Below are 15,328 nucleotides of genomic sequence, written 5' to 3'. Positions count from 1 at the left end.
CCAGCGGGGAATTTCTTTCCTCTACTGGCTGGGTTTTGTGTGTTTCTCCTTCCTGTTCCTTTGTAACTTCTTGCTTCCCTGTGTGTTCTTGGGGAGTGTGTCTTCTCCTGTGAAGAGAAGTAACTAACATACTAGTGTTACTGTGTGCTCTTCGCTAACCCTGGGCTGACAATACTCTTCCATGTTTCTCACTTTTAGGGAGATGATGGCGATGAAAATGCCCGGCCACTGGCTGAGTCGTTGCTCCTTGCTGTCGCAGATCTGCTCTTCTGTCCCGATTTCACTGTGCAGAGCCACCGGAGGAGCACGGTGGTAAGTTGAATCATGAGATTATCGGCACAGAGGTAGATTAGCTGCATGATGGGGGCCACCCTGGAAAATCCCAGCAGCTTCCTGCAAACCTGCAGGCAGGAATATACGGAGTCGCTGAGCTTGAACCCACAGTGACTAATATTGATCAACATTTCGGGTTTGCTGTGAGGTGTTTGTGCCTGTTTCAACAGATGTTCTGAGACAGCTGGGTGGGCCTCAAATGGAGTTGCTGGCACTAACCCACGCACTGCAGCTTGCCCCTCAGGAAAAGGTGGTTCTGCTGGCAAACAACGCTCTTCTGTGTTGCCAGCAGAGCAGAGACCTTTAGCACCTTGCTTGTTTCCCTGGCAATTTGGTGCAGTCTGGGCCAGGAAGCAGCTGTTTGCCTGATGGCAGGTGCTATGATGTGAATGAGTAGGTGGTCTCTGTTGTGGCTTTTCACCTCCTCTCCCTCTTCATATCATTGCAGCAAAGACAAACGTGTTCTGATCTTTTTGGTGACTGTCTTCACTTCAGAGGAGTTCCCTGAAGCGGGGATCTCCTACCAGGTGTGCTAAGGACAGATTCTGGCATCTTCCTCCCTCTCTCTCCTCTCACCAACTCCTCTATGGTGTTTGTTGTAGGTCCAGTCTATAAACAAAAGCGGGCAGCCCTCCTTTTTGGTATAGCTGTGAAGTAAATCAAAAACGAACATGCTAAACCACTGTGTATTTTGATGGCTTCAAAATTTCCTGACAAACCCAAGTTGTAATTTGCTTGCTTGAAGTTTCTGGGTAGTAGAAACAGGGTTAAAATCTGTCACCTAGGGATGAAGGAGTGAGGCTGGATCAGAGCCACATAGGTATGTGCCAAGAGTAAGTGGGAGTGTGGCTGAAAGTGATGGACTTGTGTTGTCTCTTGGGATTGATTGCACAAGTGTAGGTGACAACAGTTTTTCCTGGGAGACCCCCCCGCCCATCGCACCTGAGATTTTTCCCTTGGCAGCAGCCAGCCTGGCTTTCCAGGGCTCTGGGCGAGTTGAATTAGATGGTGGGATCGTGAATGCAGTATGTTCCTTGCTCATAGCTGCCTGTCTGCTGCCTGCAGCCTCTGCAGCCTTTGCCTAACTCTCTTCCCTCTCTGGATCTGGTCTGAGCTGCGCTCTTGGGTCTGACTGCAGGTTAAGAGCAGGGATGAGTACAACCACCTCATGCTCGTGGCAGAAGATACGGCCCCAGAGATACAGGTGGTGGTGGATAGTTGCTGAACCAGAATTGAGTAAAGACGAAGAGTAAGAGCTGGGAGGGAATCGCAAGGAAGTCCTAGGAGTGACCCATACTCTTTTGCTGATTGCCCTCCTACTGAAGTCAGCCCTGGAATTATGGCTAGAAATTTGGGATCCCTCTGTCATGCACAGTGCATCTCTGTGTTTTATCACTTACTTGCAAAGGCTGAGCTCTTTGTAGACGTCAGCACCTGCTTCTTCAGGCCCGGGGAACTGCTATAATGATGGCTAGTAACGTGCTGTCTCCTCCTAGTGTTCCTGCTTAGCCATGCACGGTAGAAGCAGGTTTGTGGATGTAATTGCATTTCTTTCCATGAAGCCTGTGCTTGGCAGGAGATGTTCAAGATTTGGTTGTGGAGGGAGGTCTTGGGCACTCCAGTCTCATCAAGAGTTGTTCTGAGGAGCCTGGTGAGAAACCTGACAGCAGGTGAGCTCCAGCCTGTCTGTAGGAAGCCAGTAGCAAGGCAGGGAAAGCCCAGATTGTGGAAGAAGCCGCAGTTGCTTCTGTGTCAGCAGTAGCTGCTGTCAACATGTTAGTTTTGTGGGAGTCGTGGTTGGGGTGATAAGTACATCTTGGTTACCCTCAAACAAGGTCCTGAGATCAGTGCCTTTGTGGGAGGGAGGTTATGCAATGGAAACCCAGAGCAAATAGAAACAGTCCTCTGATCTGCTTTCCCCAAGTGCAGGGAGGAAAAAAGGCAGAATTTGCTTAATTAAACCCCAGAAAAGACACAGCCAAAGTGTGCCAAGTGTACTTGTTGCAAACATATTTATCTGGGCCCTTGCTCCTGGTCATTCCTGGAGGGTCAGCAGGTGGTTTTCAATGGCTGCTTGTCTCTGCAAAGCTTTTTCAACCCTGACCTGACTGACCATGACAAAGAGTGGCAAACTCCTGTGGTTCATCTCCTCAGGTTGCAAAGCAAGAGTTTGAGAGTCATGCCATCCCTGTCGAGGGATGGGGAAGGTTCTCACTAGGAGAAATAACATATTTGCAGTCACCTTCTTGCTATACTCTCTGAAAAGCAAGTTGCAATCATATCCACTTTTGTTATTGGTGAGGGTTAATTTGCTGCTTCTGCCTTTGGGGTGCAGCCGTTGTGAGTCACCATTATGTGGGTGAACTCAGCATGACCTGCTCTGAAATAGGGTCGAGGTGTCAAATGGAACTGAACCCCTGTGTGATGCTCTTGATCTGCAAAGGAAAAAGCCCTGACCTGGGCTATGTTTTGTGAGAAAGGAGGAAAAGAGAGGAGATGGTGATGCATCCAGTAAGGAGAACAGAATGTATTTTGGATCCTTTGGCATCAGGTGAGCCTTCCCAGTGGAGGTGGCTAGCATTGCACCTTAGCATGCTAGAGGAAAGGCCTCATTCTGCATGGTGCTCAGTATCTTTTGAAGATAAGGGGTCCTCTATCAGGGGTGCTCCATGGATGGGGCTGCTATGAGACAGTCTGGATGGTATGAGTGTCTGGATGCTTCTGTGCTGGTTTCTTTGCTATTTCTAGAGAGAGGTGCTGATCTGCCTTGGACACCTCTAGCGCTGTCAACTCTGGCTCTTGCCTTCTGTGGTCTGACCTATTATTTCTCCCCACAGGACACAGCAGAAGATATCCACTCCATTGACAGCTGTGAGTACATCTGGGAGGCTGGAGTGGGCTTTGCTCATTCTCCACAGCCTAACTACATCCATGACTTGAATAGGTAAGAGGCAAAGGCAGAATGGAAAGAAGCTGGGTTCAGGAGAGGAGGATCTGGGGCAGATGGGCTCGGGTGTCTGTGATTCCCAGGGGGCTTTCTTCTTGTTTCTTTCTGAGCTAACAGGACTGGTGATACAGAAAAAAACCCAACTGACCTTTGGAATATTTTTTTGTAGTATGATACGGGGGTCAGAGTGGCTGCAACAGGAACTGGCAAAATGTTGATGCTTTGAAAATGCCTAGGAGCTCTGTACTGTATTTCTTTTTCATAAGGCAGCAATTCTGCTGAGCTTTGTACCCATGACAGCAGTGTTGCTTATGAAATGAAATGGGCTTAGCTCTCCATGGGCTGGACTTTCTAGGTGGGACTGAGCCTTCCTTATGTGTTGTTGTGGTGATTGTGCCTCCTGTACGCAGTCCCTGGCTCCTGAATGGCTCCAGGCCATGGCTGCTTCTCCCTTTCTTTCAGGACAGAGCTGCTTAAGCTGTTGCTGACCTGTTTCTCGGAGGCCATGTATCTGCCTCCCTCCTCTGACAGCAGCAACGCCAACCCGTGGGTGCAGTTCTTCTGCTCTACAGAGAACAGGTGAGGGTGAAGAGTGGGGGACTGGGTGCCAGGGAGAGAAATATGTTCAGTTCTCTTCCATGGTGTATGTTGGTAATGGGGACTTGCTACCTCCAATATCTAGGGGCTGTTGTCCATTTTTCTTTGTCCCTGTCTTATGTACGCCCCAGTAACATCTCTGCTTAGTGAGAATTGTTCCTCAGCAGCAAAAGGAGAGACTGAGCATGGTGCTCACTGGAGTTTGATGTGGGACTGGTCCCTGTCGTGTGGGAAATAGCAGATCCTGTTCCCTGCTGTAGACCCTGTTGCCCGGTGAGGGTGGTGGCGTGGCTCTGCAGTGGGTGGTGGGTGTTGGTGGCAGGTGAGTGCTGCCCTCTGGTGGCATCGTCTCCTCTGCGACTTGCAGCTCGTCAGGTGACAGTTGCTTATCTTGGAGTACACGGTCCTGGCTGAAGGCAGACAGTTTTGTCTTTCCAGAGTCTAGAGAGCTTTAAAGTCCTGTCCCCTTTTTCACATTGCTGCACAAGATTCCTCTGGGAGGCCACACAGCCTTTTTCACCTCCCTTTCCCTCTCAGCTGTAGTCTAGGAGACCAGCTGGGAGCTGGAGTGTTAGCTCTTGTCTTGGGGCTACTCAGTCATGGGTCACTGTTGTAGGTCAGAGAAGATGCTAGTGTTTTGTCGTGACCCCAAGCTCTTGGGGAAATGCCTGTTCTTCTTCAAGGCAGCACCTTTTGCTTCCTGCTTCTGCCTTCTGAGAATGTTTTCTTCTCCCCAGGCATGCACTCCCACTCTTCACCTCACTGCTGAACGTCGTCTGTGCCTATGACCCGGTGGGCTATGGGATTCCCTACAATCACCTGCTTTTCTCTGACTACCGTGAGCCCCTGGTAGAGGAGGCAGCCCAGGTGCTGATTGTCACTTTGGACTATGACAGCTCCACCAGTTCAAGTCCCACAGTGGATGGCACGACCACTGGCACGGCCATGGATGATGTGGATGTGAGTGACACTGGGATCTGTATTTGCTGCTCTCCTGAACTCCCTGTGGTCCTCTGACACCAGCTTGCATTGAATGTTGGCCTGTAGGGCTCAGCACCACTCCTGTCCTTGTAGTCTGCTATCTCTGGCCCACTCCTGCTTCTTTCCTGTAGGTCACTAAACAGCTGTAGATGATCAAACCACTAGGTTTTGGTCACTGGTTTGAATCAAGAGCATGTAAGTGAAAAGCCCTTGACTTTACTGTTCTCTGAGATGCTCTGTCTCCTAGCATTTAAAACTGGATCATTCGGAGAGGAAAGCTGAAATGAGAGACGTTAGCCCCCAGAGCCAGTGGTTACACTTTGACTTCCTGAGTAAACCTTCTTGCCAGTAAGCATCTCACTCCTTGTCTTTGAAAGCAGCCTCCCGGACCAGACAATCTGTTTGTGAATTACCTCTCAAGAATACACCGAGAGGAGGTAAGGTGCTCCTGCCCGAACTATTTCCTGTCTGATTTCATGCTGATTGCATGAGCCCTGGGCCCACCACAGTCTCTTTCCTGGTCTGTTGGCAGGATTTCCAGTTCATCCTGAAAGGAGTGGCCCGCTTATTATCAAACCCGCTGGTCCAGACCTACCTGCCAAACTCTGCCAAGAAGATCCAATTCCATCAGGAACTCCTCGTCCTTTTCTGGAAACTCTGTGACTTCAACAAGGTGTGGATCTGCTTCTTGTTGAGCTTTGCCACACCTTGCCTTTTGCCCAGAGCCTGGCGTGACTCTGGCTGGACTGAGCCCTGGTGAAGAGCTGTGGGCAGGTAGTTAGCAGTGACTCTGTGGTATTCTGGTCAGCAGCACTGCTCCCTGCTGGATGGGTTGGTGGGGTCTGGCTCCATGGAGAGCTTGTGAGAGAGGCTGCAGCTCCTGAAGGTCAGTGCTTGAGGTAAATGCAAGACCAGGTGTTACAAGAACTCGACAAATAACACTGGAGTTGAAGACCTGGTCCATACACTAGCTTTTCTAATGTTCTTGAAAGACTAATTAGCGTGAGGCTACCTGACCTTAGTCCTGCAGATGGTGCAGAAAACCAAATATGCTTGTGATTGTGTGAAATCCTCCCCTGTCTTCCAGAAATTCCTCTTCTTTGTGCTGAAGAGCAGTGATGTTTTGGACATCCTTGTCCCGATCTTGTATTTTCTCAATGATGCCAGAGCAGACCAGTGTAAGTTGATTATTTTCAATATTTGGGATAATCTGTGCTTGACAGTTGAGCTAGAATGTTTCTAAGATGCTTTCTCCCCGCTGCTGAGATGCGATAGCATCTTGAGTGTGTATTCCTAGCCTTCTGCAGGTGTGGAGTAGAGTGGTCCAGTTAGCTGGATGTTAATGTTTGTAATGGACTAGAAGCAGGACATGCTCTTTACTGCAACAGAAGGAAAGGAGATCATTACCATGTGTTAGCTTATTTTGAGTCCTTTTGTCGAAAACTATGTCCCTGACCCCATGAAGAGTGTGAAATGAACAATCTGCTCTTGTCTTGGGTGTAAATCAGGCATAAATCCATCACTGGGTAGTGGAAAGAAGTCAGATCTTTCCTACTGTGGTCATGGGTTTACATTAAGAACATGATGAAGAAAACCATGATCTATCCAAGACTTAACATTGTACTGGCCCCATAGATGTGCTTGGGAAGGACACTGGTACTGGCAATGGAGGGAGCTCTGTGGGAGATGTCCCTTATCAGTATGGTCTGGTCTGTGCAGTTTTCCTTTCAGTCCCATAGCGTTTCTCCTCTCTCCTCATTGCCCTGTGGTCTTCAGGAGTCCGGTGGCCTCGCTGTGATGTGTGGGTTTTTGTTTTATTTTTTTTCTGCAGCGCGAGTGGGCTTGATGCACATTGGGGTCTTTATCCTCCTGCTTCTCAGTGGGGAGCGCAACTTTGGGGTTCGACTGAACAAGCCGTATTCCGTACGAGTGCCTATGGACATCCCTGTCTTCACAGGGACACATGCAGATCTGCTTATCATAGTGAGTATAGCTCCAGCAGTTCTTGTCTGTCCCTCCTAGCTCCCGTTTCATACCTCCACAAATAATTGTCCTCCTTCAATATACTCATCCTCCCTAGATTGACAGCCCATTGAGTAGTTAGAAGGTGAATGCATCCAAGCATGGGTGGGATCTTTGCATGCTGTTAACCTGAGGTTATGTATCTGGTAGGGAGAATATGCATAAGATGCAGTTTCATCTGCATGAGATGATCCCAAAGAACAGGATCCTGGATGGCACTGGACTGGTGTCTAAAGGACTCCAGGACTGGCATGAGTGGGATGGGTGCATGCTCTCTGCCAGACTTGATTGCAGGTGGGGAAGGCAGGAGATCTGACTGCATTGCTGGCTTTGTCCCAAGTCACTAGAGCTGTGTGGAGCACATCTGTCGTAATGGGAACACCAGTGATACCAAGCTCAACCCTACACTTTGGGTTGCTGCAAGGTTTCATTTATCTTTCAGTCTGTAGTGCTGAGGGTCACAATACTGCCGACAAACAGCTGTGTGTTTTGCAGTACTAGCCTCAGGTGGTACCCTCCTGGCATGTTAGTGCTCATTTGCCAGAGAAGAATCTCTCAGCAGCTTCTGATTAACCTCTGAAAGGAGATTCCTGTTAGAAGGAGTAGGAAGAAATGTACCCAACAGAACTGTTCTTGACACTATGTGTTTTGCCATTACATTCCATAAAATTTAGGTCATCTCTGTATTTTCATTATGCTTCAGATCTTCTCTAAAGGCATGCCAGCTAGAGGTGGGAAGGCCAAGATTAGGAATGTCTGAACTGGTTGTGAGGCAGTTGAGTCTTTCCATGTCTGAGAGTATAGTTAAGAAAAGTAGGACAAACATTTGCGTTACAAGTTTGCGCTAGAACCAAATGTGAAATGGTTAGTTCTGTGGCTTTTCAAGCAACTATCATCAGTTTGGAGTCCAAATCCATTGGAGATGAAGATGTTTCTTACTTCCTGGTGGTTTATTTTTGTCTTCAGGCTGCCTGTGCATTTTGGAACAGCTCACAGTCAGTTTCTATTTGCAGTGTTGTAGAGCCCTAATCACATCCCCAAGGATTCCTTGTAAATGAATGCTTGTACTCCTGGAGTGTAAGTGTGCAGTGAGAGCAGCCTTCCCCACCTGTGTAATTGTGGAGCATGTAGGGCCCTGCCTGGGAGGGAATGGTGTCAGGAAGCGATTAGTGTGGGGGCGGTGCTGGTTTTGGTTGAGAGGATACTTTCAGTAAGGTACCTTGCTCAAGAACTCCTTCCTTACCGTAGGTCTTTCACAAGATCATAACCAGTGGGCATCAGCGGTTGCAGCCTCTCTTTGACTGCCTGCTCACCATCGTTGTGAACGGTAAGCACTGTGTGTGTGTGAAACCACAGCCCGCAGAGGGGACAGCTCTGGCTGCTCTCACTCCCCTCTCCCTGCGGTCCTACCTGTGTCGCTTAACATTGACCAGTGTCAGCGACTGCTGGTGGAAACTGAGCCTTTCTGGTCGGTGCTGGAGGTGCCTGCTGCAGATCAGACCTGCCTGCAGGCTTATTGCCTGGGCTCAGTCAGGTGGTGCAGAAGGTGGGACAGCAGAGTCCCCGGAGCCCCTTTGAGGTGGCAGAAGGGCATTTGCCAGAAGGCCTGATGAGGGTGGTTGGCAGTGCTATTCCTCTCCAGCAGGGAGTGCCACCTCCCCATGGTGGCAGTGGCTTCCCTTGGGCTTAGTGAGTGTCAGGTGGCTCCAGGTTTGTAAGCTTTGCAGGAGGCACGCCAGAGATGATGTTACTAGTGTAAAACTACACAAGACCCTCTATAAGCACAAATGCCTGCTTTTACTAAGCAATATCTCTGTTTAACAACTTCTATATTTAGAAATGTTTCTGTGGAACCCTATTGGGCTCAGCTATTCTATGAGGCTTTCCAAGAAGTGCAGGCTGGGAAGGTTGCAAAAGCAACATTTTTAGTGGTGTATTTATATGTTTTTTTTCTCCAGTTTTCATTTGTTTGCCTTCCACAGTGTCTCCGTACCTGAAGTCTCTCTCCATGGTGGCTGCTAACAAGTTACTGCATCTCCTGGAGGCTTTTTCCACCACCTGGTTCCTGTTCTCTGCTGTCCAGAACCACCATCTCGTTTTCTTCTTGCTGGAAGTTTTCAACAACATCATTCAGTACCAGTTTGATGGTAAGAGACTGCTGTATTTAGTGGGTTTGTGCTTATTTAGTCCAGAGAACGTGAGATGGAAGTTCAGTGAAAATCCAGACAGATGAGAGAAGGGGAGAAGTGTGGAAACCAGCTACATGGAGACTTGCCTAGGATTGAGAAGTTGGGTTAGTATGTAATCAGAGTTAGGTTCTGACCCAGACAGGCTAGGTTAGAGCAAAATGAGATGGCAGCTAATTATCAGCATAACCTCAGCTTCCTGCAGACCAGAAGATGAGATATGTAGAGGGGAAGAAGAAGGGAAAGTGAGTGTGTAATGCTTAAGTTGTGAATGCCTGGATGCTCCTGAGAAACTGCTCATGTTGCTCAGCAATGTAGGTGAGTGGACAAAACAACTTCCACCGCCTTAAGCATTTAAAAGTGCCTCTCAGTTCTGCTCTGGCAGCTCACTGGAGCTGAAGACCAAACAGCCTCATCCAAACAAAATTCAGGCACTTGATACCTTTCCAGGAAATGCCTTATCCTTTCCTTCTTAAAAGCACGACAGTTTTTTACTTCAAGGATATAATAGAGTGAGATCCCTTAACCTGCTGGGAGCTCGTATTTCCCTCTGCTCAAAATTTAATGTTTTGCTTTAAAACTGCAAATCAAGAGTAACCATCTGCTTCCCTAACGGAAATCAAGCAAGTGATGGTTACCAGACCCTAAAACAGCCTTTGCAGCTGTGATCTGTGTTTTGTTTTAGGGGATGGTTTCATTCAGTCCTCTGCCACCTTGCAGACAGTAAGAATTCTGACCTTTTGGCTTTCTGATTTCAAGCATGTTTCTCATCAAATGGAATGCCCCTGATTTGTTTTGTGAGCTCTTTTGAAGATGGAGAAATGTTGAATCTGGACTAACAACTTTTTCTTCCAAAATACGTGCTAATATGTGGTTTAAACTGCACTTTTTCTTCTCAGATGTTTGAATGTCAGTATCTAAGCCATTTCTTGTCAGCCTTCCAGCCTAGGAAGGATTTCACTAGATTTACTGCTTTGCAATGGATAAGAGGATACCAAACTGCTTTTTCTTCCTTATGCTGTTACCTTTGTGGGTGAAAGCATGGCTCTCTGAGCTTGCAGCGTCTCTGCAGTCATTGTTCATGTTCCCAGTGAGCTGTACTGTGTTGGCAGAGCTCTTGAAGTCTTCCTTCTCTGCTCATTTTGTTGCTCTGATTCCCAGGGAACTCAAATTTGGTCTATGCTGTTATCCGCAAGCGGAATGTATTTCACCAACTGGCCAACTTACCCACGGACTCACAGTCCATCCAGAAAGGTCTGCAGCGCAAGAAGAAAACTCCTGAGCCTATTTCTCGCACCAACTCCCAGGATGGGATCTCCATGGAAGGATCACGTCCTGCTGCCCCTGCTGAACCAGGGACACTGAAGACAAGTTTGGTGGCTACTCCAGGTCTGCTTTAGTTTACCTTGGTAACAGGAGAGAGGCTTGTTTTCTCTGTGAGATACGGTGTGGACTCACCCTTTCACTGGGTGTGGGAGAGATTAAGAGTTTACATCTGTGAATAACTTGCTGCCTCTCAGTCACAGTTTCAGATCAGTTTGCCCAAGCTGATCACAAACAAGTCAAAGTAAACTGCCTTTAATTTCTCTCCTCTCAGTCTTTGTGTCCACGTGGCCATTTGTCCTAGTCTTGACTTCTTGCCTCAGTTTGACTATATCCGTGTGAACCTGTGTTCTTCTTACATCAGAGGCCATTTTCCTAGAGACAAATGAATTCCTTTGGGATGGTAAAATCAAGGCTAGATCTTGCTTCTCCTGTTGAAAGGAGAGCGTTTCAAATGTCAGCAGATACGTAGGGTCTCTGTGCATGGCAGGGCAGAGAAGAACCCTCTGCTTTTAAGGGTATTTAATTCCCTTGTATTTCTGAGCTTTTTCTCTTTTGAACACAGGAATTGACAAGCTCACGGAGAAGTCACAGGTATCAGAGGATGGGACCATGCGTTCACTGGAGCCCGAGTCTTCACAGCCTCTGCCAGAGGGTAACTTGCCCTCAGCTGTGAGCGATGGGGACCCCTGGAGCGGGGTAAGGCCAGACATACTGGTGTGTAGGGAAGGTCTAGCTAGGGCTTGGTGTGAAATGAACTAAAATTTGAGACTTGGAAAGAGAGGTCTGGTTGGCCCTCTGAGGAAAGGCATCATATTAGAGGCAATATGCACACGCTCGCTGTGCCAAAAATCACCGTGGATCAGAAGTACTGTTGCATCATCTTGGGTGTTTCATGTTTGTGCTAGTGACACAAGGGCTAGGACACTAGAGGAGTGAGCTTTCTCCACCTTGAAAGCTGCTGATAGAGCAGCAAGTGTGTAATTGCAAAGGGGTGTATTCCTGAACCAGAGGCTTTCGACTCAGGTTCTCAGTGCTGCTTCTTTTTCCTCTCCCTTCTTTCTGGGATGGAGAGCTCTACCAGAATCTTCTGACTATCTGGTGTGTGGAACAATGTGTTCCCATGAGAGCTTGGCTGAGATGCTTCCCTCAGAGCAGCAGCTGCTTGACCATGTAGATGAGACAGAGGCTTTGCAGTCTGTGAATCAAGGCTGGACTGGCCTTGTAGGCTCTGGTGACAATGTCAGCCTTCTGGCATTTGCTCGTTTTCCCCATCGAGCTATAAACCAGCTATCTTCCAATTTCAGCGGAGCAGTAGTCTTATATCACTCGGTGTAACTCCTGAGTCTGTGTCCTTTCCTGTCCAGTATCAAAAACCTCTTGCTGTCTTGTAGGAAGTGGATTGCTAGGGCTATCCTGCATGTCCTCTCCTCTTTCAGCAAGGCCACGTTTATACATCTAGCACTGCCTCACGCTCTGCCTGAGCGTTCACTGTCCACTGAGCCATTTCATTGCATCCATTTGCACAGGGAGGCATGGCTGCCTCATGGTGAAAGCCATAACTTTCCCAGCTTTTCTTCTCTTCTCTTACTTTTCTCTGGAATGGCCAAACTGACACACCAGTTCTCACCAGATGTGGAGTAAACTGTGCAGGACTTGATGAATTGGTGTGGGATGATGCATTTTATCATGGGCTACTAGGGTGGTGCTACAAGAATCTCTCAGTCTCTTGCTCTCAACATGCTTTTGGCTGAGACAGTACTGCAGATGTGGGGTCCAAATGAGAGATGTTTGCAAAGGCATTGCAATCTAGCGGGGCAGGCTGAAGACTCCAATATTCTACCCTTACATCCTGATCCTCTCTGCTTGTTCTGCTTGTGTGTGTGAGCATGTCAGCCTTCGGTCTCAGACAGACAGTTGCGAATTAGCTGCCCCACCTGGCTCCAGCAGTGCTGTTTGCATGTCTGACTGTTTGTGGGGTGGGGGCCAAAAAGCAGACAGGAGGTGGAGGACAGTAAAGCAATGGGTGTGGGATATGCTGTGGGGAGAGTCATCACGGCCATCACATGGTGCTTCAGGTAGCGCACACCTGCCTCTAGGGATTGTGGTGTTTCAGACTATTTGAACATTGTCTTCTTTCTGTGCTCCAACCTGGTTCCAACCTACTGAGTTAAGATAAATTAGTAAGAGGTACTGGATAAATTTTAGGATACTCGCCTTTACGGCTGATTTATTTCCTTCCTTTATCTGTTGTAACAAATTTCCCCTTATCAGTCATAACCGTTTTAAAAGTGTCTCTTGAAATGTTCAACAGCCTTCATATTTCAGTGTAATTCCATCTTACCTCTCCTAAAAGTGTCAACTGTCTGCCAGCGTTTGGATGGCAGCTGTGAGGGGGCAAGGGCTATGGGAGAGTGAGGAGGAAAGAGGAAGAGGGTGGGATGATCTGAAGGAAATTAGAGCTTTTTATGTCTTTATGGATTTTATTTTTAGAAGCTTGATGAGGACGCGGCACTGAAGCTGAACAGGCTGAACGATAAGGTTGTAGCTGCAAACATTGCAAAATAATATTACTGTTTAGGCTTTGAATGAGCTGAAATGAACAGAATTCTAGAATGTCCCAGGACCAGTTTTACTTACCCTTTTTGGCCTTTCCTGGTACCAGAAGAAGGCCTGTGGTCAGCCAGATGCCTTAAACACACAATTAATTATGTTGTCATTAAGTGAAGTCTTGGCTGAGAACTTGCAGAAGCAAGGTTTTCTTCTTCTGGCAGCCCATGAAACGTAGTCAGGGGTCATTGCATCTCTGTCTCCAGCAGCTAGCTTGAACTGTTCCCCAGTCAGAAAAGGACTGGTGCAGCACTGTCAGCTTCCAGTGGAGTGTGGCGCAGCTCTGGCCCAAGCCCGCTGTTTCTGGCTGGGAAGAATGGTGTGAATGAGCTCGTGTGTTGGAGGTGCAGGATGGCTGTTAGAAGGAAGTGCTGTTCCCATTTGTTTGGTAGAAAAGTCAGCTCTAGGCTGTAGTAATGAATGTCAGGGTGCATTGCAAAAGGGAAGAGCTTCTCCATTTTTACCTCATGCAGAGATTGACAGTGATTTGAAAGGATTATTTCCTTCCTTCCCACCATGAATACGGAAAGCCAGGGTGTTAGTAACATCTTCTGTATAAGATAAAAGAAAACAGAATGATGGTGAGAAGAAAAATAAGAGAGAATTGGGTCTTGGACTTTTGACCAGAGCATTCCAAAAAGTGACTAGTGATGGTGTTTGTGTTTGGGGGTGTGAGTGTGTCATTCCTTAAGGGGCAGGGCTTGTTAGGTAGATGTTGCTGAGAGCCTATCCTTGGAAAAATGCTCTTTAAGATACTCCAGGATGGGCATCAAAAATCCCTGAGATGCTCAGTAGACAGAAGTCTGAAAAGCTGTGGCTTTTAGCTGTTTAATCTCTGTGCTAAAAGAAAGAAACATGCCTGAACAGGCTTTTGTCAGTCCCTTTCTAACTCTCCTACTGTGGATCGTTCCAGCAGTGTCAGCAGTGGTGATTGGAGTTGTGACCTTGCCACAGGGTCTCACAACTTAATGCCACCAAATATTGCCACTCACTGGGCCAAAGCGTGTGGTTTAGGTGAATGAAGATCTCTAGGGACAGGCTGAGCTGTCTTTCCCAGTAGTTCTCTGGAAAAGCTGAGGGGAAAGTCAGCAGAAAGTGAGTTGTATTTCTTGATCTTAAGTGTGATTTGCTTTTGTTTGCTTGTTTTGTTTTGTTTTAAATAATATTTATTGGTAGGAGGCATCACATTCCAGACGGGATCGAAGGCGTCTATCTAGTGCATCCTCCAGTGGACAGTGGACCCCAACTCCTGACTGGGTAAGGAAATAAGTAATGAGGAAAAGAGTTGTGACAGAGCTGCCACGCATACACCATTCCCTGGCCAGCAGAGACTCCCTCAGAGGAGCATTTCCTCATGGGGAATGTCTTTGACTTGTGGTCAAAGCTCTAGAAGCTAACTACTATCTACGAAGTATTTTGTTTTACCTGTTTTAAAGCAATGCTCCACTAGTTTCATTGAGTGGCTCATAATTGTAGTGCTCCAGGATTTCTTGTATTGCTGTTGTGCACTCAATTCATCCACCACTTTCGTGATTTTTGTAAAACTAATTTGTTGTAGAGATGGTGGAGGTAACTGTAGAAAAACTGCTAATGCAGTACACTGACTTCCCTGCGGTCTTTCCTACTTACAGGTGATGTCTTGGAAGTCAAAGCTTCCCTTGCAGACAATCATGCGGCTCTTACAGGTGCTGGTCCCTCAGGTGGAGAAGATCTGCATTGACAAGTAAGTAGATTTTTGGAGAGAAGGGCCTGTGTGGCGTGTAAAGAGCTCTGTGATGTTGGCAGAGTTTGATGAATTTGGAGGACCTCAAGGAGAAACGTTGTAAAGTATAATTGAAAACATCAGTCTCAGCAGAGGAGATGTTATTTTGCTTGCCAAGCTTCTTGTTTGTCTGGTCCCTTCTCAACTCTTTTTTACAATGGAGAGAGTGTGTGTTCTTGGTGGCTACGGTCACCAGCTCTGTGTGCGTTTAGACTGGTACTCCATGCTGCGGCAGTTCTGGGGTGTCTGTGAGACATGCTGAGAATGTTCCTGATCTGTCTTTTTGCAGGGGTCTCACTGATGAGTCAGAGATCCTCAAGTTCTTGCAGCATGGCACGCTGGTGGGGCTGCTACCGGTCCCTCACCCCATCCTCATTCGCAAGTACCAAGCTAACTCGGGCACTGCCATGTGGTTCCGCACCTACATGTGGGGAGTTATTTATTTGAGGTAAACAAGCTGGGTGCAGTCTAACTTGTTCTTTTCCAAACTTTTGAGGTGCCTGTAGAGAGAATTGCACGCATTTGGCCAGCTCTGGATTGTCTCATGTTTACAGGATAGAAAGATTT

At 47.6% G+C, this 15,328-nt stretch overlaps 1 protein-coding gene across 4 annotated transcripts in view; it reads left to right on the top strand.

Annotated features, from left to right (window-relative positions):
• Nucleotides 1–15,328, top strand: part of HID1 (HID1 domain containing) — a 28,978-nt gene that overhangs the window by 13,240 nt on the left and 410 nt on the right. The window contains exons 4-19 of one of the 4 annotated variants that reach the window (XM_086624135.1): nucleotides 199–312; nucleotides 3,171–3,277; nucleotides 3,743–3,859; nucleotides 4,615–4,837; nucleotides 5,239–5,295; nucleotides 5,391–5,531; nucleotides 5,946–6,036; nucleotides 6,690–6,841; nucleotides 8,129–8,207; nucleotides 8,863–9,027; nucleotides 10,228–10,455; nucleotides 10,955–11,088; nucleotides 12,883–12,930; nucleotides 14,176–14,256; nucleotides 14,631–14,722; nucleotides 15,051–15,209. In XM_086624135.1, the coding sequence (XP_086480261.1) occupies nucleotides 199–312; nucleotides 3,171–3,277; nucleotides 3,743–3,859; nucleotides 4,615–4,837; nucleotides 5,239–5,295; nucleotides 5,391–5,531; nucleotides 5,946–6,036; nucleotides 6,690–6,841; nucleotides 8,129–8,207; nucleotides 8,863–9,027; nucleotides 10,228–10,455; nucleotides 10,955–11,088; nucleotides 12,883–12,930; nucleotides 14,176–14,256; nucleotides 14,631–14,722; nucleotides 15,051–15,209 (1,988 nt within the window). Of the gene's footprint in view, nucleotides 1–198; nucleotides 313–3,170; nucleotides 3,278–3,742; nucleotides 3,860–4,614; nucleotides 4,838–5,238; nucleotides 5,296–5,390; nucleotides 5,532–5,945; nucleotides 6,037–6,689; nucleotides 6,842–8,128; nucleotides 8,208–8,862; nucleotides 9,028–10,227; nucleotides 10,456–10,954; nucleotides 11,107–12,882; nucleotides 12,931–14,175; nucleotides 14,257–14,630; nucleotides 14,723–15,050; nucleotides 15,210–15,328 lie in introns of all 4 variants that reach the window. The other 3 variants (XM_086624138.1, XM_086624137.1, XM_086624136.1) reach the window with 3 other exon arrangements.

This window comes from Tauraco erythrolophus, chromosome 20, assembly GCF_009769465.1.
Source record: "Tauraco erythrolophus isolate bTauEry1 chromosome 20, bTauEry1.pri, whole genome shotgun sequence".
Lineage (NCBI taxonomy): Eukaryota > Metazoa > Chordata > Aves > Musophagiformes > Musophagidae > Tauraco > Tauraco erythrolophus.
The sequence above is the reverse complement of the archived record's forward strand: the minus strand, read 5'-3'. Positions and strand labels throughout refer to the sequence as shown.